The following is a 26,291-nucleotide window of genomic DNA, read 5'->3' as shown; positions in this document are numbered from 1 at the left end:
GATGTCCATTTTGGCCAGTCAGTTTTGCAAAATCTGTTCTCCTAAATTGCCAGCTCTCCCACCATCCCTTTCTGGTTAGCTTGGAGGTCTCCCACATGTAGAGAATATGCTTCCTGCTTGTCCTGGGATAAAGCACAGTTACTTACCGTAACAGGTGTTATCCAGGGACAGCAGGCAGATATTCTCGCAACCCACCCACCTCCCCGGGTTGGCTTCTTTGTTAGCTATCTGAACTGAGGCCACGCTGAGGAGACGCACGCCCTAGGTCAGGTGGGAGGGGCACTCGCACATGCGCAATCCACTCTCAAGCTTGAAGATCTTCAAGCAAATCTTGCAAGAACGTCCGTTAGGGGGCTCCGTAGATTACATCACCCACATGTAGAGAATATCTGCCTGCTGTCCCTGGATAACACCTGTTACGGTAAGTAACTGTGCTTTGAAAGTTTAATACAGTTAATGGAGTTGGGTTGTTTGGGTTTTTTTTTACCAAGGGTGTACACTTCTCCCTCCGTATTCACAGGGGATGCAGGCGGACCATGGCCGTGAATATGAAAAAAAACGTAAATAACATTTATGGTATTCACTGTTTTTTGTAACAGCCAGCATTTTTGTAATTGAAACTGAATAACTAGAGCTGAAAGTACCTGGGAGTGTGCCGGATACCGAGTATGTGAGCAGCTCTCTCTCGATCTCTCTAGTTGAGCTGGCTGGGTTTTGTGCAGGCTCTGCTTCTGCTCCTGCTCCATGTCGCAATGAGAGGGGGCGGGAGCCTGCGTGAAGGACGCATCCATTTTCAAAGCGCTCGGCACTTGTGTTTCCTGCACTGTCTTCTTCAGTTCTGTGCTGTGAGAAGCAAGAGCGGCTGGCAGAGGAGATGATGCGCTGGGTTGGTGGAGGAGATAATGCACTGTTTCTGGGTAGGAACAGTAATCATGGTGAAATTTTTTGGGGTGGAGTCAACATCCAAAAAAATCGCGAATAAGCGAATCCGCAGATACGAAAACCACGGATATGGAGGGAGAAGTGTATTTCCTTTAGCAGCTTTGAAGCTGACAGAGACATCCAGAAGATATTTGTCCCTGGAAATACTGAAGTCTTTTTCTCCATCATTCTGTATGATTAGGTCCCTGTTCCTGGCATGATATTATTGAATATTTTTTGGGTGAGATTTGGGGCTCCTTTTACTAAGCTGTGATAGCGTTTTTAGCGCGCGCTAACCCCCGCGCTATGCGGAAAAACTAACACCAGCTCTATGGAGGCGTTAGTGTCTAGCGCGCGTGGCATTGTAGCGCCCGCTAAAAACCACTAGCGCAGCTTAGTAAAAGGAGCCCTTGGTATTTTTTATATTCAGCTTGTTTAGCTTTTTGTTTAACCTTATGCTAAACCCATATGAGATTACTGCCCTCCAGTCCCAGCAACTGCAAATCCATGTGAAGAGCTGCAGTGTGAATACAAGAAAGCTCTGAGTGCCACCAAAAGATTTCAAGTTTACACATACTATTAATTTTGTAAACCACTTTGCCCTGCTTGTTCAGACTGGGTATTAAACATTAAAAAATTAATACAGTGGAACCTTGGTTTACGAGCATAATTCGATCTAGAAGCATGCTCGTAAACCAATTTACTCGTATATCAAAGCGATTTTCCCCATAGAAAGTAAAGGAAATTCGCTTGATTCATTCCACCTCCCATCCTCCCCCCCACCCCCAGCCACCGGCTTCTCCACCCCACCACATCCCCAAAAGACCTGCCCACCCCCGAGGCCACTGGTGCGCTACCACAACTTCCCCCCCCCCCCTGCGAATCGGCATCATCCCTCTCGTGAACGCCAGCCCAAACTGAAAGCTTACCCTCCAATGTGGCACCAGCACGCAGCACCAACCCACAGGAAGTGCCGGTGCCCGAAAATCGTGCCTCTCCTCCGACTGGCCTTGAGCATCTATGCATGCTCAAGGCCTTCTGGCTCCCGCCTCTCTCTGAGATGTGAGATTCTCAGAGAGAACAAGAGCCAGAAGGCCTTGAGCATGTGCAGATGCTCAAGGTCCAGTCGGAGGAGAGGCACGATTTTCGGGCACCGGCACTTCCTGTGGTTTGGTGCTGCATGCCGGTGCCACATTGGGGCGTAAGCTTTCAGTTTGGGTGGGTGGGCGTTCGCAAGGGGGATGATGCCGGTTCGTGGGGGGCAGCGTTTGCGGGTGGGGGGACTCGCAAATCGAGTCAATGTTCGGTTTGCGAGTCATGATTTACGAGAATGTTTTATTCATCTTGCAAAACACTCGCAAACCGGTGCACTCATAAACCGAGGTTTGACTGTACTAATATTGATTCTGCAACATTTCAAGGACTCACTTTATTTTGCATTGTTAACTAGCAAATTCCATAAATGAAACACTTGAGTAACACACTTAAGAGATTGTTTGCAGTTACTATATCAAGTGGACAAGACTGAAATTAATGCAGTTGAACATCATTTGAAGAGCGTTTCAACTAACTGTTTTGAGGACCACAATGGAGGACTTTAGGGGGGGACTGCATGCAGCCCTAGGGCCACTTGGAGACCACTGGGCTATATGGTTGTTATGTGACATCATTTTCTCTGTTTCTATGAGTAATTTTATAAAAGCTGCTTTCATGTACAATACCTATGTTACACATGGAAAAAGCCTTTTATAAAATTACATGGTAGAACACGTGCATATAAGTATGCCCAGTAACAAGACAGTGCACACCTTTGCATATTCTATGTGTAGGCATTCTTGGATGTGCAGTTTGGATGGAGCTGAGGCAGAGTTGTGCTGTTCATGCTTATGTTATAAAATATGCAAGTACTTGCATGTCATGCATGCACATATTTACACCAACTTTGGAGCTGGTGTAAATGTACATAGGCACCTCTGCCTTTATAAAATAATCATCTTTATAAACTCAACACGTGGAGGAACATGTTTGATAGCGTATCCAACTTCAAATGTATACATCAAAACGTCCAAATATCACTAGACATCCAATTTTTTTTTAATTACTTATTTGGATGTCTTGACCCCTAAGGATGTTTAACTTTGTGGCCATTTTTGAATTCCAACACATCCATGTTCAAAATGTTTTAATCCAGACCATTTGGATATGGAATGGGCCAGCATAGTAATGAATTAGCCACATAGACATCCCAACAGAGCAGTGCTTAGAGGGCACTGCTGTGAACTTCACATAAAGGGTGTCAGATGATTATTTCACCATAAGCCCCTTATAATTTATGGTGAGCCCCCCCTATATGCCCCCAAAACCTGCTATACCCATCTGTGTACCACCCCAATAGCCCTTATAGCTGCAGGTGGCATCTATATAGCAGTAAAGTAGAGTTTTGATGGGATCAAACTTAATACCATAGATGTTGTGGTTAGAGTGTCTTATGCGCCTGGGTCCTCCTCTCAATGGTTCACTAGCCCACCCACAAGACTACTTAAGACAGTTTTGTGCTGCTCTTCAAGGCTTTCTCATACCAGATGCTGCTTTTCTAGAGCCAGGTATGTTCCTTTTTGTTTTCATTTATGTGTGTTGGAAGGGGGTCAGTGAGCACTGGGGGTGGAGTGTCTTACCTTGATGCATGCAGTGGTCATCTGGTCAGTTTGGGCATCTTTGTGGCACTTAGATAGTTCTAAAAGAGTTCTAGCTCCAAACGTCTAAGTTCCGTCCAGGACATCTTAGAAAACATTTGATTATCGCTGCAAGACATCCAAGTATAACCTGCACGCCCAAAGCCCACCCATAACACACCTCCACCATGCCCATTTTGTGCTCTGGACACAGAGGCTGGAACACCTCACTAGATGTCCAGAAAGGCAGTTTCAGTTATCGGCATTTGGACATCCTGGCGATTTTGGGATGCTCTTTGGATGCTTATATTTTGATTAGCCCCATAGGCAATGATAACAATAAATGGATAAAAACCATGCCTGTCATTTTATTAAAATCAGCAAAGAATAATGCTCAAATTGTACTATTAGGGACTTTTTACAGAAGTTTTAAAGGGTTGACAGGACTAACTTTTAACACACATTGGATGTTGTTGTTGTTTTTTTTTTTATTTGTTTATAAAATTTTTACAATATTTCCAAGCATATACATCTTGTACAGTAAAGTGAGATCAAACAACATATTAAACTAAAATTCCATAATTATTATTACTACAAGGAAATACTAATCTAGCTGATCTCACACTAGTCCTCAATATTATTGGATCCATAATTAAAGAGTAGAACATATATAATTCAAATTAATTAAATAAAATAAGAAAAATCCTTATCTGACAAAAGTGCAGGGAACTAACTTTCCATGGACGTTGTTATGTTGTTATTCCTTTTTCTAGACGTTTCATTGAGAGAAAACTAATCAGTTGAGATGGCTCTGTGAATATATACTTCAATGATGAATATCTAACTACACATTTACATGGATATCTCAAAAAGAAAATACCCCCTATTTGAGTCACACCAGGTTTTAGAATTAAAAATTATTTCCTTCTTTTCTGAGTCTCTCTAGAGACATCAGGAAAAATCTGAATATGTTGCCCCAGGAAGTCTTTGGATCTATTTTTAAAGAAAAGTTTTAATATCCAATCCTTATCTGGAGCCAAAGCAACAGACAACAAGAGAGTAGCTGGAACAGCCAGTTCTCTATCTGATTGTTCCAGTATTACCGAAATGTCCAATGACCTCTCCCGGAGTTCCTCAATTTTTTCTTCTTCTTTGGATTGGGGCTTAGCAGGTAGGTAATACACTCTTGTAAGAGGAGGCAAAGAGTTTTCAGGAATTTCCAAAATTTCCATAAAATATCTTTTCACCATTTCTCTTGGAGAAGTTGACAGGATTCTTGGAAAATTTATAAATCTCAAGTTATTTATTCGACCATTATTCTCCTGCACTTCCAACTTCTTCCTGAGTAATATATTATCTTTAACCAACATATCTTGATTTTGTTTCAGTAGCATTAGCTCCTTATTTGTATTTTGTGTCTCAGTTTTAAATTGTAACATGTCCTGCTTTAAAACTTTTATTTCTTCCTTTTGTTCTTTTAGTTCTTTATCCAAACTTTTTATTTGAGGATTTAAGGAATTCCCTAGATTCACTACTAAGTCCCATAATGCTTCAAGTGTGACTGTAGGAGGTTTTGTAGGTGAGAAAAGTTGTAATGGTGTAGTATCTAAATGTTCTGAAATTAGCTTTACCTCAGTGACGTCTTGTATTCCTCCAACCTCTGTTGTCCCGGTCGCAAGTCCCGTTGTCATATTCAGCGAGCCCTCCATACTAGCCTCTGTGGACAAAGAAGTAACCACCTCCTCAGGTGGATTCTGGTCCCGTGGGGAGCTGGCAGCTTGCGGCGTCGGTTGGAGGGGTGGCGTCCTAACGTCGGGGCTAAGAGTGACATCATGCTCAGGGGAACCCACCACACTACTCTCCGGGGGTATCCCCAACAAGCTAGCACCCGATCCTTCTTGTTCCCGTTGTAGACGTCGGAGAAAATCATCAATAGTAACCACTGGGGTTAAGGGTCGCCGGGAGGCTCCTCCGGTGTTCCTTCCTCGTCTTTTCGGCATTGTTAGAGAAAGAAAGAAAGAAGAACTTCAACGCTAACCTCACTGCAGCAGACAAGGAGTAAACATCTTAGATCCACATTGGATGTTTTATACTGGAATTTTTGATTTGGCATCACACATTTAAGATAAACATAGAAATAGACGGCAGATAAGGGCCACGGCCCATCTAGTCTGCCCACTCCAATGACCCTCCCCTACCTTTCTCTGTGAATAGATCCCACGTATCTATCCCATTTGGCCTTAAAATCAGGCACGCTGCTGGCCTCAATAACCTGAAGTGGAAGACTATTCCAGCGATCAACCACCCTTTCAGTGAAAAAGAATTTCCTGGTGTCCCCGTGCAGTTTCCCGCCCCTGATTTTCCACGGATGCCCCCTTGTTGCCGCGGGACCCTTGAAAAAGAAGATATCTTCTTCCACCTCGATGCAGCCCGTGAGATACTTAAATGTCTCAATCATGTCACCCCTCTCTCTGCGTTCCTCGAGTGAGTACAGCTGCAACTTATCCAGCCGTTCCTCATACGGGAGATCCTTGAGTCCTGAGACCATTCGAGTGGCCATTCTCTGAGCTGACTCCAGTCTCAGCACATCCTTACGGTAATGCGGCCTCCAGAATTGCACACAGTATTCCAGGTGAGGCCTCACCATGGATCTATACAATTGCATAATGACTTCAGGCTTACGGCTGACGAAACTCCTGCGTATGCAACCTATGATTTGCCTTGCCTTGGATAAAGCTTGCTTCACTTGATTGGCAGTCTTCATGTTCTCACTGACGATCACCCCTAAGTCTCGTTCTGCTTCAGTTCTTGTTAGGATCTCGCCATTAAGGGTGTAAGTCTTGCATGGATTATGGCTGCCCAGGTGCATGACTTTGCATTTTTTGGCATTGAAGCTGAGTTGACAGGACCTAGATCAGCGCTCCAGTAGGAGTAGGTCATGCATCATGTTGTCGGACATTGAATTTATGTCTGTTGTGCTTTTGCCCACTACAATGCTTATTTTGGCGTCATCGGCGAATAATGTTATTTTACCTCGCAGCCCTTCTGCCAAGTCTCTTATAAAGATGTTGAATAGGATCGGGCCCAGGACCGATCCCTGCGGCACTCCACTGATTACCTCCGTCATTTCGGAGGGGGTGCCGTTCACCACAACCCTCTGAAGCCTACCTCCAAGCCAGTTCCCAACCCATTTCGTCAATGTGTCGCCCAATCCTATAGAACTCATCTTGCTCAGCAACCTGTGGTGTGGTACGCTAACGAATACTTTACTGAAGTCCAGGTATACGATGTCCAGGGACTCCCCAACATCCAGCTTCCTCATTACCCTGATCAGCTGAACCGTCAAACAGGGGCTGCTTTTTTTTATATACAGGCAGGCAGGAGAAGGAGCTGTGCTAACAATTGCCAGGCACAGTTCCTCCCCCTTTTATCAGTGATACTTCGCACAAAAAGTGTGCATATAATTTGCTTGCTATTGTGCTGAGTATTGCTAATAAAAGAAAAATTGTTCTCATCGCAGTATTTTTTAACATGGTGTCGGAGCTTTGTGCATCTGGGCCTTAGTGATTAGCATATAAGTGAAAGCTGGCTATTTTAGGGATGATGTCATTGCATCCTGTCTGTGCATGCTCAGATGCCGTCAGGGCAGGAAAGAGGCAGAACTGGGCAGGGCCAAGGGTCTGGGTTTTCCCGAAGGAAAATCTGGTAACTCTAGATATGACCCTTTATTGAATATCTAGGAATAACACCAGTGGTGGTCAGTGAAATGTTCACTACTGCCAATTGTATATTTACTCCAATGTGTCTAATGTGTTCTTGAATTTCTAAAAATGTATTAAACATGTAAATCATTTTTAATGTTTATTTGTGTTCAGTTTTCTAATTCTGTCCCTTTGAGAGCAGAGTCTACATGATAGTTTCCCCTGCGACCTGTTAGATGCCCATGCTTTCTCAGCATAGGATATCTAACTCCAATAGCAGGCTGTTATGTGAGACTGTCGGAAATCATTGATTGCATTCTGAATTCAACATGTTGAACTTATGGAATAACAGAGCTCTTATAGTATACCTTTAAAATGGTTGGTGTCAATTTCTATATGAGTTATTACACCAGGATGGCCCAATCTGAAAATTGCCCATTCACTACCTGATACTTGAACAATATCATTGTCATCAACCTAAAATTTAGAAGAAAATTAATCATTTTTTTAAAATTGCAAAACTTCAATATCAAAATCATAGCTGCGAAATGTTCACACTAATATAATACTTTTTACATGTACAGTACTATAGATTCAAAAAAAAATTTTGATTACATAGAAATCTCAAAGTTCCAACTAACAAGTATGAGATCATTTAGTGTATTGACTGTTAATTGGAGTCCTCATGAACCAACAGTAGGATCAGTTTTCTGGATAACCAGTATATAAAACTTAACCTAATTCAAAGACCGATGTGGAAAGTGTGCGGCTTGTGAACATATGCTGGAGGGCTCTACTGTACAACTTCCTGGAAAAATGCCTATTTCTCTCCAGAGTTTTACAACTTGTGATTCCAAAGGGGTGATTTATGGTTTGATCTGTCCCTGTAATCTTATGTATATTGGGCACACCTCACGAATTTTTAAAACTAGGATTTTTGAGCACCGATCTAATATTTCAAATAAAAAAGAAGTGGACTTATTAACTAGACAGTGTGTTAAAGAACATTTGTTTACAGAGTTTAAATGTGTGGTGCTTGAACATATTCCTTTTTTTGAGAGACGTGGGAATATTAGAAGGAAGCTATATCAATCTGAGTAAAGGTGGACATTTTTTCAGAATACGATATGGGCTGTTAAGGTCTTTATCTGCCATCGTTTACTATGTTACTAAGGGCTCCTTTTACAAAGCTACGATAGTTGTTTTTAGTGCACGCTGAATTACCGCAAACATTAACGCCAGCATTGAGCTGGCGTTAGTTCTAGCCATGTAGCGCGGGTTTAGCGCATGCTAAAATGCTGCGTGCGCTAAAAACGCTATCGCAGCTTAGTAAAAGGAGCCCTAAGTTACTATTAAAAATAGGCCTAACTAATACTATACCCCATACTATACCATAAACTTTTCCAGATAAACTACAGAATGTGGTAGGCAAAGCGTGGGCGTACTCAGCTGTGGTGTGCCAAGTTTACACTTACATTTCCGCCAGAAATTGATTTTCATTTTTAATTAAAGTATTACGATTTTCTTTGCTGGCTGCTCAAGAGTTCTGGTTAACAGAGAGTCTACTGTATCAACACCAGTGACTGGAAAAGAGTGTTTGAAGAGATCATAAGATTTCTCTATAGGACACCTGATTATGAACTGAGGCTTTTTCTTCCTATGGTCGGTTTTGAGTTGGTGGCTATATCTAATTGATATAGAACTCGGTATTAATTAGTAGGGAACTCTGAGCTTTTTTGGATAGTCTGTTTTATCCTACTATTCCCATTATACTATACAACGCCTAGCAGCAGCTCACAGTGCCATGTGAATTTTCCCTTTGAAAATCCACCGACAAGCCCTTGCTATCAGGACTTTCAAAGACTAAGGGGACACTCAATGAAGCTACAGAGAAATACTTTTAAAACCAATACGAGGAAACATTTTTTTTCACTCAAAGACTAGTTAAACTTTGGAATTCATGGCCAGAGGATGTGGTAACAGCATATATACACGTACAGTAAGTTTAAAAAAAGGTTTGTTCAAGTTCATAGAAGAAAAATCCAAAGTCTGTTACTGAGACAGACATGGGGGAAGCCAATGCTTGCACTGGGATTGGTAACGTGGAATATTGCTACTATTTGGGTTTCTAGTAGATACGTGTGACCTGGATTAGTCTCTGTGGAAACAGGATACTAGAAGAACCACTGGTTAGACCCAATATGGCTGTTCTTATGTTCTTAAAGACCATATTGCCTACAGTATCTAATCTATATAACCATGCTATCTACTATCCCTTAGAGATCCAACATACTTGTTCCAAGCTTTCTTGAATTCAGGCACACTTTTTCTCTTTATTACCTGGAGGCCGTTCCACACATTCTATTACTACTATTTATCATTTCTATAGTGCTGCCAAACATACACAGTGCTGTACATTAAACATGTAAGAGACAATCCCTGCTCGATAGAGTTTATAATCTAATCAAAACAGACAAATGGGGATTAGGGAATTTCTCACAGAGGGAATGTTAAAACAGACATTGGTAAGAGTTGGGAGCTAAACATAGCCTCGAAAAGTGGGCTTTTAGCTTAGATTTGAACCCTGCCAGAGACGGAGCTTGACATATGGACTCAGGCAGTCTTTTACAGGCATATGGTGCAGCAAGATAGAAGGGACAGAGTCTGGATTTGCCAGTAAAGAAAGGTACAAATAAGAGACACCCAATGAACGGAGTTCATGGGGAGGAATATAAAGAGAGAGAAAAAAGAAGAGATACCAAGGAGCTGCAGAGTGAATGCACTTGTAAGTAGAGTTACCATATGTCCAGATTTACCCGGACATGTTCTCTTTGTAGAGGACTGAGTGTGCGGGCAGTTTTTTTTTTTGTTTGTTTGTTTTAAAGCCAGCAGTTTGACCTGGGTTAGGAGCTTGGGACCATGTCTGGAGGGTATCCAAGCAAGCCGCGCGTGCATGTGACAGCATCACGTCACATCTGCACATACTCGGATGCCCTCCAGATGCAGCCCTGAGTTCAGGAAGGAGAGGCTTGTGTGGGGGCAGGGCTGGAACAGAACACAGCTTGGCTGGACATAGGGAGTGGGGAGTTTGTGGTACAGTGGTTAGAGCCACAGCCTCAGCACCCTGAGGTTGCGGGTTCAAATCCCACTTCTCCTTGTGACCCTGGGCAAGTCACTTAATCCCCCATTGCCCCAGGTACATTAGATAGAGTGTTGGCCTGCCAGGACAGATAGAAAAAAATGCTTGAGTACCAGAATGTAAACCACTTAGACTATAAGTGGAATATAAATGCTAAAATAAATAATGGGACAGAGCCACCTGTCCTCTTTTTTTGTGGGAAGAAATATGGTATTCCACTTGTAAGTCAATAAGAGGGGTTTGAACTGTATAGGGAAATGGAAAGGGAGCCAATGAAGTGACTTGAGGAGAGAGGTAATGAGAGCATACTGACACTGGTGGAATATAAGTTATGCAGCAGAATTTTTTGAAAAGTATCTATATCATCACATCTTGTTCTAGAATGCTAGCAGGAACGTGAGACATTCCGACCTAGATGTCTCAGTTCTGATTTTTACATACTTTTTTAAATGCCGCTCCATATCTGTTAACCTTTGACTCAACTATGTGTTCTGTCATACCTTTAGAACTGGTGGCCTATCAAGTCTCCTGGCTGTTTCCCAGCCATCAGCCATATTGTTTGCTCTTCCTAAACCTGCAAAAAGAAAAAGAAATTAGCAAAATTATTTTTGCAACTCAAAGCAGCATTCATTTCAGAGAAACATTGGACAAGTATTGTGAGATTACTGCTATGAGAGATCTTCAAAAAGTTTCCACACTTTTTTTTTATATATATTTTATTGCCATTTAGTTATAATTCACAAGTGTACTCTCACTTCAGAAATACAGAAAAATATTTTAAAGAAAAATACAAACAGGAAAAAATATGCATATCTTCCTTAAACCCCAATAATAGGAGGGAGGTCCAGGTAAGTGGAAGAGAAACTCAATCCACATGAAATAAAACAGTTAGTGGCCCAGTTATGAACAGCTGGTCCCACAATTTCAACAGCTGTTCTTAATAGCTAAACAATTCTAGCCACCAATTTCTTCAAATCTGAAAAAGCTCTCAGCTGCTATATTAATTAGAATACATATTTCACTCTAGAATATTTAATCATATACTTGCATGGGTAATCAAAAAGAAACGAAGCACCTAAAGTCATTGCTTCAGTTCTCATTGCTAAAAATAATTTCCTTCATTCTTGTGTCTGTCTGGTCACATCCGGGAACATCCAAACCCTTTTCCCATAGAATAGAGCTTGAGAATTATGAAAGTATAATCTGAATATAGCATTAACATCTTGTTCAAAGACAAATACTAGTAGAGTAGTTCTTTCAGAAGTTTCAGATAGTTTCTAGTAGATCTACATTAAGAGCTTCTTTTCCACTAATATTCATTTGTTCAATCCCTGGGTTAGCTCCTATTTCTTTTTTTACAGGTAAATAATATATTCGATTCACTGGCGGAATATTTTCAAGAGAAAATCTCAAAACCTCAAATACTTTTCAAAATAATTCCATAGGAGATATTCCCAAAGATTTTGAAAAATTCAGGAGACACATTCAATCTACGATTATGATTTTCTAACTGTGCAATCTGTCTATTAAATATATTTTTATCTTTTTCAATCCTAGATGTTAAATTTTGAAGGCTCTCCACACTATCCTTAACTTGCTTCAATTCAAAGGAAAACTCTTTTGTACCGTCCAAAGCATCCACAGTATTCACAAGTACAACAACATCTTGAGAAGACTTGGCTACTGTCGTATTCAACTTCGAGAGAGCTTCCCAAATACTCTCCAACGTCACTACCTTAGGTCTCATCAGCTGAGAGCAAACTTTCACTCCAGCTCTCAACTCTCCCTGCTCCCTCTAACTTCTCGCTACAACAGCCCCTCGAATTGGGGTTTCCCCATGAGGAAAAATTCACAGGGTTCCCCTAGCTAAGTCATGGTTAGAGCAGTGCATGGTGGCAGAACAGCATCTGGAGGGCAAAGAGATCTCTTCTTGCCGAGGAAACAATGGACAACTCTCTGGAAACCCCCTGCAAACCAGAGGCAGCAACGAACTCCTGAATAGACCGTTGCACAGGTGAAGAGGTTCTCGCTGCCGAGGGATCAGCTCAGATATTCCCTTTATGTTTAGAATGAGCCATGTCGATAGAAGGTAAAATTTTTGCAATCCTCTGCCAAGCTAAGTCAAAGAAGCTGTCTGTCACCTTGCCACCGCCATCTTGGACCATTCTACCTTGCAACCACACATTTATTTTTATTATTTATTAAATATCTCAAAAGCAAATTACACTACTTTTCAACATAATCACCAGCTTGCCTGACTGACTAATCACATAACATTCTATGACATGCCCTCTTACCACTTCTCCCATCCCCAAACATTTCCCGCGAACATATGAAAGTGCAGAAACATTTTGGAGAACTCTCAGAAGTCATAGCAACCATTTTTGTGTCAACTGCTTCATTCCTGTCCTCTCCAACTCCAATGAACTATCAAGGACTTCAGTTAGGCCCAGGGAGGAGGCCTATCCTGCAAGGAGTAAGGGTGGGTGGGGTGTTTCGCTTTGTCAGGGGGAGGGATGGGAAAAAGCATGGTATCACTGGAGAGGTGGGAGATGACTTCCTAAGGAAGTCCCTGATTGGCTCAGGTGCCTCAGGCCAAGCACACGGAAGGGCCTGAGGTGTCTGAGCCAATCAGGGCCTTAGGCCCCTCCCTGTGCATCACATGATGCACCGGGGAGGATACTAAGGCCCAGTGTCGTCAAGGAAGGAGCCAATTGGGGTCTTCCTTAGACTCCTTCCTCAATGGCATGACCTTAGGCCCTGCCCTGGTGCATCATGTGATGCATGGGGTGGGGCCTAAGGCCCTGATTGGCTCAGATGCCTCAGGCTCCTCCCATGGGCAGGGTCTGAGGCATCTGAGCCAATCAGGGAATTCCTTAGGAAGGAGCCTAAGGAAGTCCCTGATTGGCCAATCACTTTCCCTGGGAAAAAAAAACTCTCCCCCCCCCTCACACACACATACTTCTCCCACATGTTCCTTTCTTGTTTTGGTGGCTGCTAGCACAACAACAACAAAAAAGAAACTATAAGAAGTACTGGCAAACAGGAGTACTGTGAGTATTCTCATAGAAGGAGAGTTTGTCAGCAGGGATAAGTTCAGCTTTGCAGCCTCAAGGCAGTTTTTATTTAGAAAAAAAAAGTGCTTCCACTTCACCTGGGAGCGGTGATGTGTTAAGTGCCCATGAGCTTACTGGGTTGAGGGAGGCTTTGGCATCATAGCCGGCTTTCTCTGGTACAAATTTGCAGGGTGGCGATATGGTCCATGTTGCATACCTTTGCACGGCATTACAGAGTAGATGTGGTGGCCCACCCTTTCTAGGGATTTCTGTTGAACATCCCACAAGTCTTGGAAGTGAGAAGATACATATTTGAAGGAGAAATTAGGTCATACCTGATCATTTTCTTTCTATTAATACACACTCTTCCAGGAGCTCACCCTTTGCTTTACTTTGTGTGTATTGTGGAGTCAGGTTTATAATTCAGTCTCTTTGAAAGTGCAAAGATATATTTTGGCAAGGTTCTTGCAAGTTCTTTTTCTTCTTGGTGTATTGTTTGAAGTTGTGTTTGTTTCTTTAGTTGGATTTTATTATTGCTTGTCTATGATAATACTGGAGAACTGGGCTGGTTTTCAGTCTCCAGCTGCTGGATTATGGACATAACTATTACATTACATTAGTGATTTCTATTCCGCCAATACCTTGCGGTTCAAGACGGATTACATAAAAGTTTTCAGAAATTACATAAAAGTTTACAGGAATAGTATAAAAGATGTTGTAAGAATTACATATGAATTACCAAAGAGTTGTCAAGATCTTAAGGTGATAAATGTTTGGGTAATAAGAATTACCAGAGAGTTGTCGAGATCATAAGGTGGTAAGTGTTGGGTAAATAGAGGCATTTAGCATTAGTTGGGTAGTTGGGGGCATATTAGAGTATATTAAGGGTATAGAGTGGGTAGGTGGGGTTTGGGTAGGAACTGGTCGTGTTAGATAGGTTTTATGTATTTTTTGAAGAGTAGGGATTTAGTATCTTTCTTGAAGGTTTTGTAGTCTGTGGTCGATGACAACAGAATGGTGATTTGTCTGTCCAGTTTAGCTGCTTTGGTCCTGGTATAATGTGAAGCACTAATGGAAAGGAAATTTTCAGGTAAGACCTAATTTCTCCATTTCTGTCTTTATGGCTATTGCCTTTCTAGATTAATTACATTAATGTAATAGTTTTGTATAAATAAATGTTTTGAATGCAAAAATTGTCTTTGTTGCTTTACTTATAAGATTCCTAGGGTGGCCAAAATGGGCATCACTGAATCCAAGACAAACACCACCATTGGCCATTGCTATAAGGTCTTCCAAGTCATTAGCACCAACAGCTGACCAGTCTCGCTTCCCAACACCATACACCTTGAATCGTGCAATCCCACCATCTGTAAGAGAAAAAAAAGTATGACATTCTACATTCATTCTTTTAAATGTATTACTAGGAGTGAATTGGTTTTGAAAATTTAGGGAGTCTTGCTGAAGTGTTGTAAGATTTTGGCAAGTGTAAATAAAAAACTGCACCTGAAAAGGCAGTCTAGCCAAAGTAGCCTTGGAAGTGGAATCACGAGCACACTACCTGATCCAAAACATTTTGCAGGTAGAGATGAAGAACGCTGACACTTTTGCCAAAATTTGCATAATGTCATATAATGCATCAGCCATATAATCTGTTTCAGCTAAAAGAAATTAAGGAGGGGAAGCCACCGCTTCATTCTCCAGTGTGCTCAGTCGAGAGAGACAAGCGTCAGTTTCCCGAGGACCACATTCACACGGTGGATATGCATATCTTCTAACACTACACCCCCTCATTGGGGAAAGAGGTGTGTTTAGTCATCTGTGCCACCAAAGAATCCACCCTGGACTGACCCAAAAGCCACTGACACTCCAGTGCCAGGGGATACAAGCTGGACATAGCTATATCGATTTTCACAGCATCAGAATGCCAGCGAAAGGTAGCAAACTGCAAGCACACACCACAAAGCCAGGAGGAAGAAGTGGATGGAGCTGGCTGACTGACCAAAGGGAACTCCTGCAAAGGTCCAGCAAAGCCGCAGACTTAAATAAGCGCAGGACCATGGGATCATCCCCAGGATCCAAAACCCCAGAGGGATCCACAGATCCAGCACATAGTCCCTGATTTCCCGCCCCAGGAAGCGCTGCACCTGCAAAGAAGGGGTCAGCAAGCAAGTCATCCGCCTCAGGATCCCCCAGATCAGGGTCAGGCAGTTCAAGAACAGCAGCAGGCTGAGCCGGACATGTCCAAAGGAGCAACACCACTGAGAAGCACTACGGAGGCAGTTTGGGACTTCCCAGGAGGAGAACACTGGTCCTGTGATTCAGACCACAAAATTTCAGAAATTCTGAAAAAGTATCCGGCTCCTGGGGCATAGAGTCATCCTAAGGCAGGGATCTCAAAGTCCCTCCTTGAGGGCCGCAATCCAATCGGGTTTTCAGGATTTCCCCAATGAATATGCATTGAAAGCAGTGCATGCACATAGATCTCATGCATATTCATTGGGGAAATCCTGAAAACCCGACTGGATTGCGGCCCTCAAGGAGAGACTTTGAGACCCCTGCCCTAAGGTAACATAAATTTGTGTTTCTTAGGCTGCGGAGGACCTGCAGCCTGGTGAACGGATATACCAACCTTGACGAGCCCCAAAAGCAACGAAGGCCGCCCCACCAGGCTAGCTGAGCATTTAGTCACCTGCTTCAGCAGGAGAAAAGCTAAGCTGGATGCTGTGGCCCCCCCCCCAGCTGTGCCACACAACACATGGTGCAAAAAATGCTCCAAAAATGCAAATTTGGACAATCCTGGTAAGAATCCACATGAGAGCCTAAGGAGTCCATCCCAGAAAGTTTCTAGATGAAAAAGCAGGAAGCTATAGAAAAAAAATATTGTTACAAATGCAAGATGGCTGCTGTCAAAAAATTCACACCAAACTCTAAAAATGGTGATTTTTTTTATTTTTCAGGAGTGGTAGGGTTATCAGATGTCCAGATTTCCCCTGACATGTCCTCTTTTTCAAGGACATGTCCGGGGGTCCGGGCGGCTTTTCAAAACCCAGCACTTTATCCAACAAGAGCAGGCAGTGGGGGGTGGGGCTAGGGTGAGATTAGGGGCGGGACTGGGGTGTAATGGGGCGGGGATGGGTGAGACAGCACAGTTACTTACCGTAACAGGTGTTATCCAGGGACAGCAGGCAGATATTCCCACACATGGGTGACGTCACCGACGGAGCCCCGCAGCGGACAGCCTCGAAAGCATCTTGCTTGAAGATCTCGAGCTTTCGATTGCTGCATCGCGCATGCGCGCGTGCCTTCCCGCCCAAACTAGGGGGCGCATCTCCTGAGAGGATCCTCAGTTCAGATACCAAGCTAAGAAGCCAACCAGGGGAGGTGGGAGGGTTGTGGGAATATCTGCCTGCTGTCCCTGGATAACACCTGTTACGGTAAGTAACTGTGCTTTATCCCAGGACAAGCAGGCAGCATATTCCCACACATGGGTGACCTCCAAGCTAAATCAAAAGGGAGGAGGGAAGTTGGCAATTTAAGAAAAAAGATTCTGTAAAACAGATTGGCCAAAATGGCCATCCCTCCTGGATAAAGTATCCAGACAATAATGAGAAGTAAAAGTGTGAACCGAGGACCAAGTGGCAGCTTTACAAATTTCCTCAATAGGAGTTGATCTGAGGAAAGCAACAGAAGCCGCCATAGCCCTGACTTTATGGCCCGTTACTCGACTCTGTAGAGGAAGACCAGCCTGAGCATAACAGAAAGAAATACACGCAGCCAACCAGTTGGAGATAGTACGCTTCGAAACGGGATGACCCAATCTATTTGGATCAAAAGAAATAAAAAGTTGAGGAGAACTTCTGTGAGGTTGAGTACGTTGAAGATAGAAAGCCAACGTACGTTTACAATCCAAAGTATGCAAAGCCGCCTCACCAGGGTGAGAATGTGGCTTAGGAAAAAATACGGGTAGAACAATAGATTGATTGATATGAAAGTCAGACACTACCTTAGGTAAGAATTTGGGATGTGTACGGAGTACCACCTTGTCATGGTGAAAAACAGTAAAAGGTGGATCCGAAACCAAAGCTTGTAACTCACTAACTCGACGAGCTGAAGTGAGAGCAATCAAGAAAACAGTTTTCCAAGTAAGATATCGAAAATGAGCCAAGTCAATAGGTTCAAAAGGAGGTTTCATCAGTTGAGCCAAGACCACATTAAGATCCCATACCACAGGAGGAGGTTTGATCGGTGGATGGAGATTAAAAAGACCTTTCATAAAACGAGAAACTAGAGGATGTGCCGAGAGTGATTTCCCCTCTAAAGGCTGATGAAAAGCAGCAATTGCACTAAGATGAACTCTAATAGATGTGGATTGGAGACCCGACTGGGATAGATGAAGTAAATAATCCAAAACAGAAGCCAAAGAAGAAGAAGTTGGCTGAAGATTATGAGTGGAACACCAAGAAGAAAATCTGGTCCACTTTTGACTATAACATTGACGAGTGGACGGTTTTCTGGAAGCCAGAAAAACATCCTGAACAGACTGAGAAAATTCAGCAGAATCCATCAGGTGGAAAGGAACCATGCTGTCAAATGAAGAGACTGCAGGTTTGGATGAAGTAAGGATCCCTGACTCTGAGTGAGCAGAGAAGGAAAAACTGGCAGAAGAAGAGGTTCCTTGATGCTGAGTTGCAGAAGAAGAGAGAACCAATGTTGTCGGGGCCACCGAGGAGCTATGAGAATCATTGTGGCGTGATCCGACTTCAACTTGACAAGAGTTTTGAGAATCAGAGGAAAAGGAGGAAAGGCGTAAAGGAACTGATTCCTCCAGTCTAGTAGAAAAGCATCCGCCTCGAGACGAAGAGGGGAGAAGATGCGGGAACAAAACAGAGGAAGTTTGAAGTTGTTGGGTGACGCAAAAAGGTCCACCCGAGGAGTCCCCCATCGGTTGAATACTTGACGAAGTGTGGGGGAGTTGATCGTCCATTCGTGAGGTTGAAGCAGACGACTCAATTTGTCTGCAAGACAATTCTGAATACCCTGAATATAAACGGCTCGAAGAAAGATGTTGTGTGAAATCGCCCAATGCCACAACTTCAGAGCTTCCTGACACAGAGGATGGGAACCCGTTCCCCCCTGTTTGTTGACATAATACATCGCTACTTGATTGTCCGTCCGAACAAGGACTACTTGGTCGTGAAGGATGTGAAGGAAAGCTTTGAGAGCCAGAAATATCGCTCTGAGTTCCAACAGATTGATATGACATCGACGATCTGTGGCCGTCCATAATCCTTGCGTACGGAGACCATCTACGTGGGCTCCCCATGCGTACTCGGACGAATCTGTTGTGAGAACTTTCTGATGAGGAAGATGGTGAAACAGCAAACCTCTGGAAAGATTTGAAGAGAGCATCCACCAGCGGAGAGACTTCTTTAAAGAAGGCGTCACCGTTATATGGCGAGAAGGTGGATCTAGAGCTTGTTGCCATTGGGATGCCAGAGTCCACTGAGGGATGCGAAGATGTAGTCTTGCTAAAGGAGTCACATGTACTGTAGATGCCATGTGACCGAGAAGAACCATCATTTGACGCGCTCTGATAGTTGATAGGGAAGTTACATGATGACAAAGGTTTAAGAGAGTATTCTGTCGATTGAGAGGAAGAAAAGCTCTCATGCGGATGAAATCCAACACCGCCCCAATAAATTGAATCGATTGAGTTGGAACTAACTGAGATTTTGGGAAGTTGATATGAAACCCCAGACTTTGAAGAAAAGAAATAGTCTGAAGGGTCGCTTGCGTAACCCCTGAAAGAGAAGGGGCTTTTATAAGCCAATCGTCGAGGTAAGGAAAAACTTGCAATCCCTGGGCTCGAAGAGCCGCGGCTACCACAACCAGACACTTGGTGAAGACCCGAGGAGAGGTTGCTAGGCCAAATGGAAGAACCTTGTATTGAAGGTGAAGGTTCCCCACCTTGAACCTGAGATATTTGCGAAAATTTGGATGAATAGGAATGTGAGTATAAGCCTCTTTGAGATCCAATGAGCACATCCAATCCCCTTGATCCATGAGGGAGTACAGGATCGGGAGAGAAAGCATGCAAAATTTTTCTTTGACTAGAAATTTGTTGAGAGCTCGTAGATCCAGAATGGGTCGCAAATCCCCCGTCTTCTTTGGAACCAGGAAATATCTGGAATAAAACCCCTGGTTGCGTTCGGGAGGAGGAATTTCCTCCACTGCTCGAAGGTGAAGAAGAGCTCGAGCCTCCCGAAGAAGAAGAGGGAGTTGCGAGGAACTGGAAAGACACTCTCTTGGAGGGTGATCTGGAGGCACCTGAAGAAGGCGCAGAGAGTATCCCTCTCGGATGATCGTAAGGACCCAGAGGTCCGATGTAATGGTTTCCCAGACAGATGAAAAAAGGGAAAGACGACCTCCGATTGGTAGGGAGGAATTTGGATGCAAAGAGGTTGGAATGCTCATCACTGGACCGTCAAAAAGACGGAGCTGTTTTGGTTGGAGCAGGTGTCTGAGGCTTTTGAGGACGTTGTTGTTGTGGCCGTCTAGGTGGAGGCCTAGAAAAAGCCGGTGTGGACTTCATGGGGTAACGACGAGCTGGAGGTCTGTAAGCTCTAGTCAGAGAAGGTTTTGGTTTCGGACGAATCAGAGAGGCGAAGGAACGCTCATGCTCAGAAAGCCTTTTAGTAGCTGCTTCAATAGAGTCATCAAAGAGCTCAGAACCTTGACACGGCAGGTTTGCTAAACGATCTTGTAAGTTGGGATCCATATCTACAATCCTGAGCCATGCAAGACGTCTCATAGCCACTGCAAATGCCGAGACTCTGGAGGATAGCTCAAAAGCATCGTAAGATGCTTGCAACATGAATAAACGTAACTGAGACAGAGATTGAATAATGTTTTTATATTCAGAAAGGCGTTCTTTGGGCCAGTCTGGGCAAAAAGATGACAACTGCTTCAAAAAATGATTAAAATATGAAGTAAAGACATAGTTATAATTCAAAATTCTATTTGTCATCATAGAATTTTGATAAAGTCTGCGCCCAAACTTGTCCATAGTTCGCCCTTCGCGTCCTGGTGGAACTGTTGCAGACACCTTAGATGGGTGAGCCTTCTTCAGGGAAGATTCCACCACTAGGGATTGATGAGAAAGTTGAGATTTCTCAAATCCTTTACATGGAACAGTACGATACCTAGACTCCAGCTTCGATGGAATAGCTGTCACAGAATAAGGAGTCTCCATGTTACGTAGAAACGTCTGCTTCAGCACCGGTGTCATGGGTAGACGCAAAGTCTCCTTAGGAGGATGAGAAAGTTCCATATCCGCCAGGTATTCAGGCGTGTATTTTGAATCAGAATGTAAATCAATATTAAGAGCCTGTCCCATGTCGAAGACAAATTTAGCAAAAGAAGCAGACTTCGAGGTCGAGGCTTCCTCAGGAGAAAGAGAACGAGAACGATGTGTCACTGAAAAAGATGGAGAAGCCTCGCGTGAATACTGAGATAGGGGCTCAGATTCAAGATGTAAAGTGATGGAAGATGTTCCACTGCCTGTCAGAGGAGGAGTGGCTGAATGTTTCCGCTTAAGGCTCCGAGTCGGAGAAGTGCGCGGAGTACGAGGTTTAGTAAGAGGAGATTTTTCTCGAGACAAATGCCTCGAAGGTGGTGTCCTCGACCTCGAATGCCTCGACGATATTGAAGAGGCAATGGTAGTATGAGCTTTAGAAGTAATATCAGAATGCTTCGAGCTCTTTGTAGAGGTAAGCTTCGAAGATCGAGACCTGTGCTTGGATCGAGGTAATGCTTGTTTAGCTCCATGTTCAGACGAGGAGTCTGACGAGGAAACCCTGGATCGAGACCTGCGACGAGGAGATCGTCGAGAGGGTGCCGATTTATGCTCAGGCTGGTGTTGCGCAGACAGAGTCGAGACCGGTACCAACTGAGCCACTATTGAGGAAATTTGCGTAGTCAGAATTGACTTCAGCATATCCTCAAACATGGGGACGGAGACCAAAGGACTCGGAGTCACAGGAGGTCTCGTGCGTTCCAAGGAGGGCGACCTCGATCGAGAGTATTCCCTGGACTTGGAAGCACGTTTTGAAGGTCTGGAAGACGGAGTCAAACCTGGGGCCCCAGGCTGAATGGAGGTAGACTCTGTCGGCTTCTTAGAGATGGTACCTGAAAAGGAAGCAGGAGACTTACCCCCCAATCCAGGCTTCGAGGACATCGTCGAGGCCTTCGAGGCCGAGGACCCGGAGGTCTTCGAGGCCGAGGCCTGTCGAGGAGGCGAGGTCGAGGTTTTAGTACTCGAGGTTGGACCCGGAGTCGAGGATTTTACAGATGCCTCGACCGAGGCCACAGCTTTTTCAGGCTCCATACGAGGAAAAAGCTCCAAAAATCTGTCGCAGCGGCGTTTAAAAGCACGAGGTTGAAGAGTGAGGCAGCGAATACAATCTTCGGGGCGATGAGTCGACCCGAGACAGATCATACACCGACTATGTGGATCAGTGATGGAAATAGTTCTACCGCACTGATAACACCTTTTAAACCCGGTAACAGGCCGGGACATAGATAGGACAAAGTCCGTGTCGAGAACGGAGAAGAGAGGCCTAGGCCTCAATCTTCCAACCCGACGCTAAAGAAAAACAAAAAGATGTATCTTTTTTTTTTTTTTTTAAATAAAATATAAGTAGAAATAGAATTAGAATTACGAACACAGCGACCGAAAACAATAAAAAGTACTCAGCCGCGGTGAAGAGAAGGCACAACGCTACGGGAACCAAGTCGACAAGTCTTCTCGGCTCCGCGGAAAACGTTGAACTGAGGATCCTCTCAGGAGATGCGCCCCCTAGTTTGGGCGGGAAGGCACGCGCGCATGCGCGATGCAGCAATCGAAAGCTCGAGATCTTCAAGCAAGATGCTTTCGAGGCTGTCCGCTGCGGGGCTCCGTCGGTGACGTCACCCATGTGTGGGAATATGCTGCCTGCTTGTCCTGGGATAATTGGCGGATCTGGGGGTGAGTCTAGGAGTATGGATTTTACTAAAGTAAAATCTGGTATCCCTAAGGAGGGGGAACACAGGGGAACATCCAGAAACACTCAAAACACCACTTTTCCAATCTCCCCCGATTTCTCTCACAGGCTTTCAGCCTCTGTACTCACTGTGACCTGACAGGATCTGTGTTGCAATCTGCTTTCAGCTCTCTCAACATAGCTGGATGAAAAAATTCACTGCACAATGCTAGGAATTCTTCTGTAAAGCTGATCTTCAGGCTGCCAATCAGACTTCTATGTCTGACTATACCTTCACCACTGCGGACCAATGTATGCACACTGGGACAAGCAGAGGTGCAAAGACACAGCCGGCACCCTGTTAGACATCACCGAGCCTCCTAAGGGTGTCTAACAGCCTGTGCTCGACCCCTGCTTAGCAGTAAGTGAGACCACATGAGGAACGACCCTGAGCTCCAGAAAAAACTATACAAGCTAGCTAATAGGTACCAAGTGGGATCGGCCTGTCAGCTACAAACCGGTCTGTGTGTTCTCAAGCAGGCAAAGCTTGGAAAACGCTCCAAGAACCAAATTACCTGAAAAAGGGACAAAATTACTTCTTATTAAAAATAAGTTTCCAAGTTTATTAAAATTTAATAGACCACTTAAAATAACTAAGCGGTGTACAAAACTAGTGAATATAAATATTTTAAAACGTTAGGGGAATATGATGAAGACTAAAACATTACAAAATGTACAAGAACAAATGGAAAGGAGGGTAGAATTACAATTGTAATGGGAAAGAAGAACGATGATGGACAATACGGGGGGAGAGGTTATACTCTTCCTTTTTTGGAGTGGGGTCTAGAATGTTTCACCTATTGCACTAGAATATTCATTCAACTGTCTTATAGAGAGTGGCAAGGCATTCCATATTGAGACTACTGAATATGAAAATGAAGACGTGAAAGTTTTAATTTCATCAGATTCCAAAGCCACTCTATAGATAATCTTAAATACCATCATGCATATTTTAAATATAATTCTGGCCTCCGTAGGTAACCAGTACAAGCAAATGAGGTATTGCAAAGCAATTCAGACCAAAAATATCATTCTTACCACAAAGTATTTTGGAAAGCCTGCAAAGGTTTTCTACAGCCTGCATAAACATATTTACTGTAATCTAATTTTGATAACCATAATGCTTGAACTATTAAAATAAATTGAGATAAATCAAAATATTTTTTTAACTTTCCTTGAATTTTCAGCAAACAGAATGAACTTTTAACCAGGAGGTTAACTTGAGATTCCATGGTTAGCTATTAGCTTATAGCTCCCTTTTATGAAGCCACATTAGACTTTTTTGTATTGCTGGCCATGCGTGACAGTATTAGCTCGGTTCATAGACAACGGTGCGAAAGACAAAAGCGTGCACTGACAATTGAGCGCAGCGCGCGCCGCCGCGCCGCTCTAAATTACAGTTTTTAGGAGCTCCGATGGGGGGTTTTGTTGGGGAACCCCCCCAGTTTACTTAATAGACATCGCGCCGGCGTTATGGGGGGTTTGGTGGGTTGTAACCCTCCACATTTTACGGTAAACTGAACTTTTTCCCTAAAAACAGGGAAAAAGTGAAGTTTTCAGTAAAATGTGGGGGGTTACAACCCCCCACAACTCCCCCACAACACGGCGCGATGTCTATTAAGTAAAGTGGGAGGGTTCCCCCCACACCCCCCCGTCGGAGCGCTAAAAACAGTAATTTAGAGCGGCGCGGCGGCGCGCGCTGCGCTCAATTGTCTGGCCGTGCCTTTGTCCCGGCGCGCTTTTGACCTGACACTATTAGCTCCAATGCGCATAGGAATTCTTTGAGCATCAGAGCTTTTACCGCCGTGGCCGGTGACAAAAAAGCCTGACACAGCTTCATAAAAATTCGTACAACTGAATCACGTTGATAGGAATGGTTGTGTTAAATATACGGTTAATCCAAAGACACATACTTGATCTTGATTTGTCCTTGCCTTTTTCAGGGCACAGACCATAGAAGTCTGTCCAGCACTGGCCTTATTATGAAGCTGAAATTTACCAAGAAAGTGTGAACTATATGGCATTAATAATGGCCACAGAATAATAGAAAATAAGGTATCTGTGAGTTTATCATACCTCTTTCCAGTAATACTACATACTGTAGCATACAAGACAGCTGATATCAAGTTGAATGAAAGATGTTTTGAGAGATGAAGAAAGGAATGATGTAAAGAATTCTAAGAAATTGGATTAAGAGCCTGATTCATTAAGGGCTCCTTTTACTAAACTGCACTAGCGGTTTTAGCGTGCACTAAATTGCCGCGCGCATTAGACGCTAATGCCTCCATTGAGCTGGCGTTAGTTTCTCTACGTAGTGCGGGGGGTTAGCACGCGCTAAAAATGCTACCGCAGCTTAGTAAAAGGAGCCCTAAATATTTTACCCTCATACAATAGGATTTATTAAATGTTTTACCCTCATACAAAGCTTTAGAGAAGCAATCCTAAATGCACTAGAATATACTACATTATTTTTTTACCTGGATATATGTTGAGCCTGATGTGGGTCCACCTCTGTTTAGACCGGACAGTAAAATAACTGTGGCTACTTTCAAGATATCCTGGTTTTAGCTCTGTCATAGGAACTAGAATCTCCCAGGTATCTGAATTGAGCTGATGATAAATATCAATGCATTCGTTACTCTGATCTTAAGAGAACATTCCTCTTACCTCTAACCTAGAATACTACGGAACCTACTCAGTAAAACTCATGATAATAATAAGTTTTATCATGCACATCTATATTTTTTTACAGGAATGTTAAAATGGGACTTAACTTACTATGCAAAAACCTTTACTGAGGGTACGGTAATCATTGCCCTCAGCATCATTGCTTTAGTGCTTATGAGTGATGGGACAAAGAAGTGATGTCAGAGAGAGAGAGCTGAGGCTGGGACGGGCAGCAGGTCGGAGATGCTGCTCGCGACAGCAAAGGGTTAAAGAGGTACGAGGGAAGGGAAGATGCATGCATGGCGGGGAGGGGCAGGGGGGTGGAGAAGAGGGCGGAAAGCACCACCGTTCCAGGCACCTCCTACCCTCGCTCTGCCACTAGATACAAGAGCATTATAACATTTTCATATTTGTTTTATTTATTTATTTAAAACATTTTTAATCCACCTTTATCCAAGGTGGCTCACAGTATTGCATACATATGTCAGGACTTGCACAACATAACGATCCCCTACATCAACAAAAATCATAAGATTATACCAACTCAACCTATAAATTACATCTCAACTGCTCATCTACTATATTACTTCAATCAAACAACACAAATCTAATAACCGGCCAAAAAAATGATATTCAGAAAGTAAAAAATTAACTCAAGAAGCAGAATATTAGCTTAGAAAAGCTTTCCTGATAATTCCTAACATTCTGTTTGCATTTCCCTCAGACATGCATCCCCTGCCCAAGGCATCCCATTATAATTATCATCCCCCAGTAGAAAAAGAAAGCACCTCACTACTCCAGAAACTGTCTTATCTTATATGCTCTGGGCTCAGGTCTGCCCAAAACTGGGTGCCTGGCTTTGCCCCTAGTGTATGTGGGAAAGATTTCTACTGCTTGCTAAAATCACAGCTTGCTTTGTGCATTGTGACTTTCACTCCTGCAAATATTTTATAAGAGGCTCTACATTTGGACATGTAAATTCCCTTCTCCATATTCTATCTAAAATGTGCCTCCCAATGGAGGGCTTGTGGTGTGACAGTCAAAATACAACCACG

The 26,291-nt window shown here is 43.4% G+C and overlaps 1 protein-coding gene across 3 annotated transcripts in view; it reads right to left on the bottom strand.

The window, feature by feature from the left end:
* Positions 1-26,291, bottom strand: part of ALLC (allantoicase) — an 83,307-nt gene that overhangs the window by 11,715 nt on the left and 45,301 nt on the right. For all 3 annotated transcript variants that reach the window (XM_033939012.1, XM_033939013.1, XM_033939014.1), the window contains exons 7-10: positions 25,047-25,179; positions 14,701-14,856; positions 10,934-11,007; positions 7,663-7,771 (exon numbers count right to left, since the gene is read on the bottom strand). In XM_033939012.1, coding sequence (XP_033794903.1) covers positions 7,663-7,771; positions 10,934-11,007; positions 14,701-14,856; positions 25,047-25,179 — 472 coding nt within the window. The remainder of the gene's footprint in view (positions 1-7,662; positions 7,772-10,933; positions 11,008-14,700; positions 14,857-25,046; positions 25,180-26,291) is intronic.

The sequence above is a fragment of the Geotrypetes seraphini genome, chromosome 3 (assembly GCF_902459505.1).
Source record: "Geotrypetes seraphini chromosome 3, aGeoSer1.1, whole genome shotgun sequence".
Lineage (NCBI taxonomy): Eukaryota > Metazoa > Chordata > Amphibia > Gymnophiona > Dermophiidae > Geotrypetes > Geotrypetes seraphini.
This window is presented reverse-complemented; position numbering and strand designations above follow the sequence as displayed.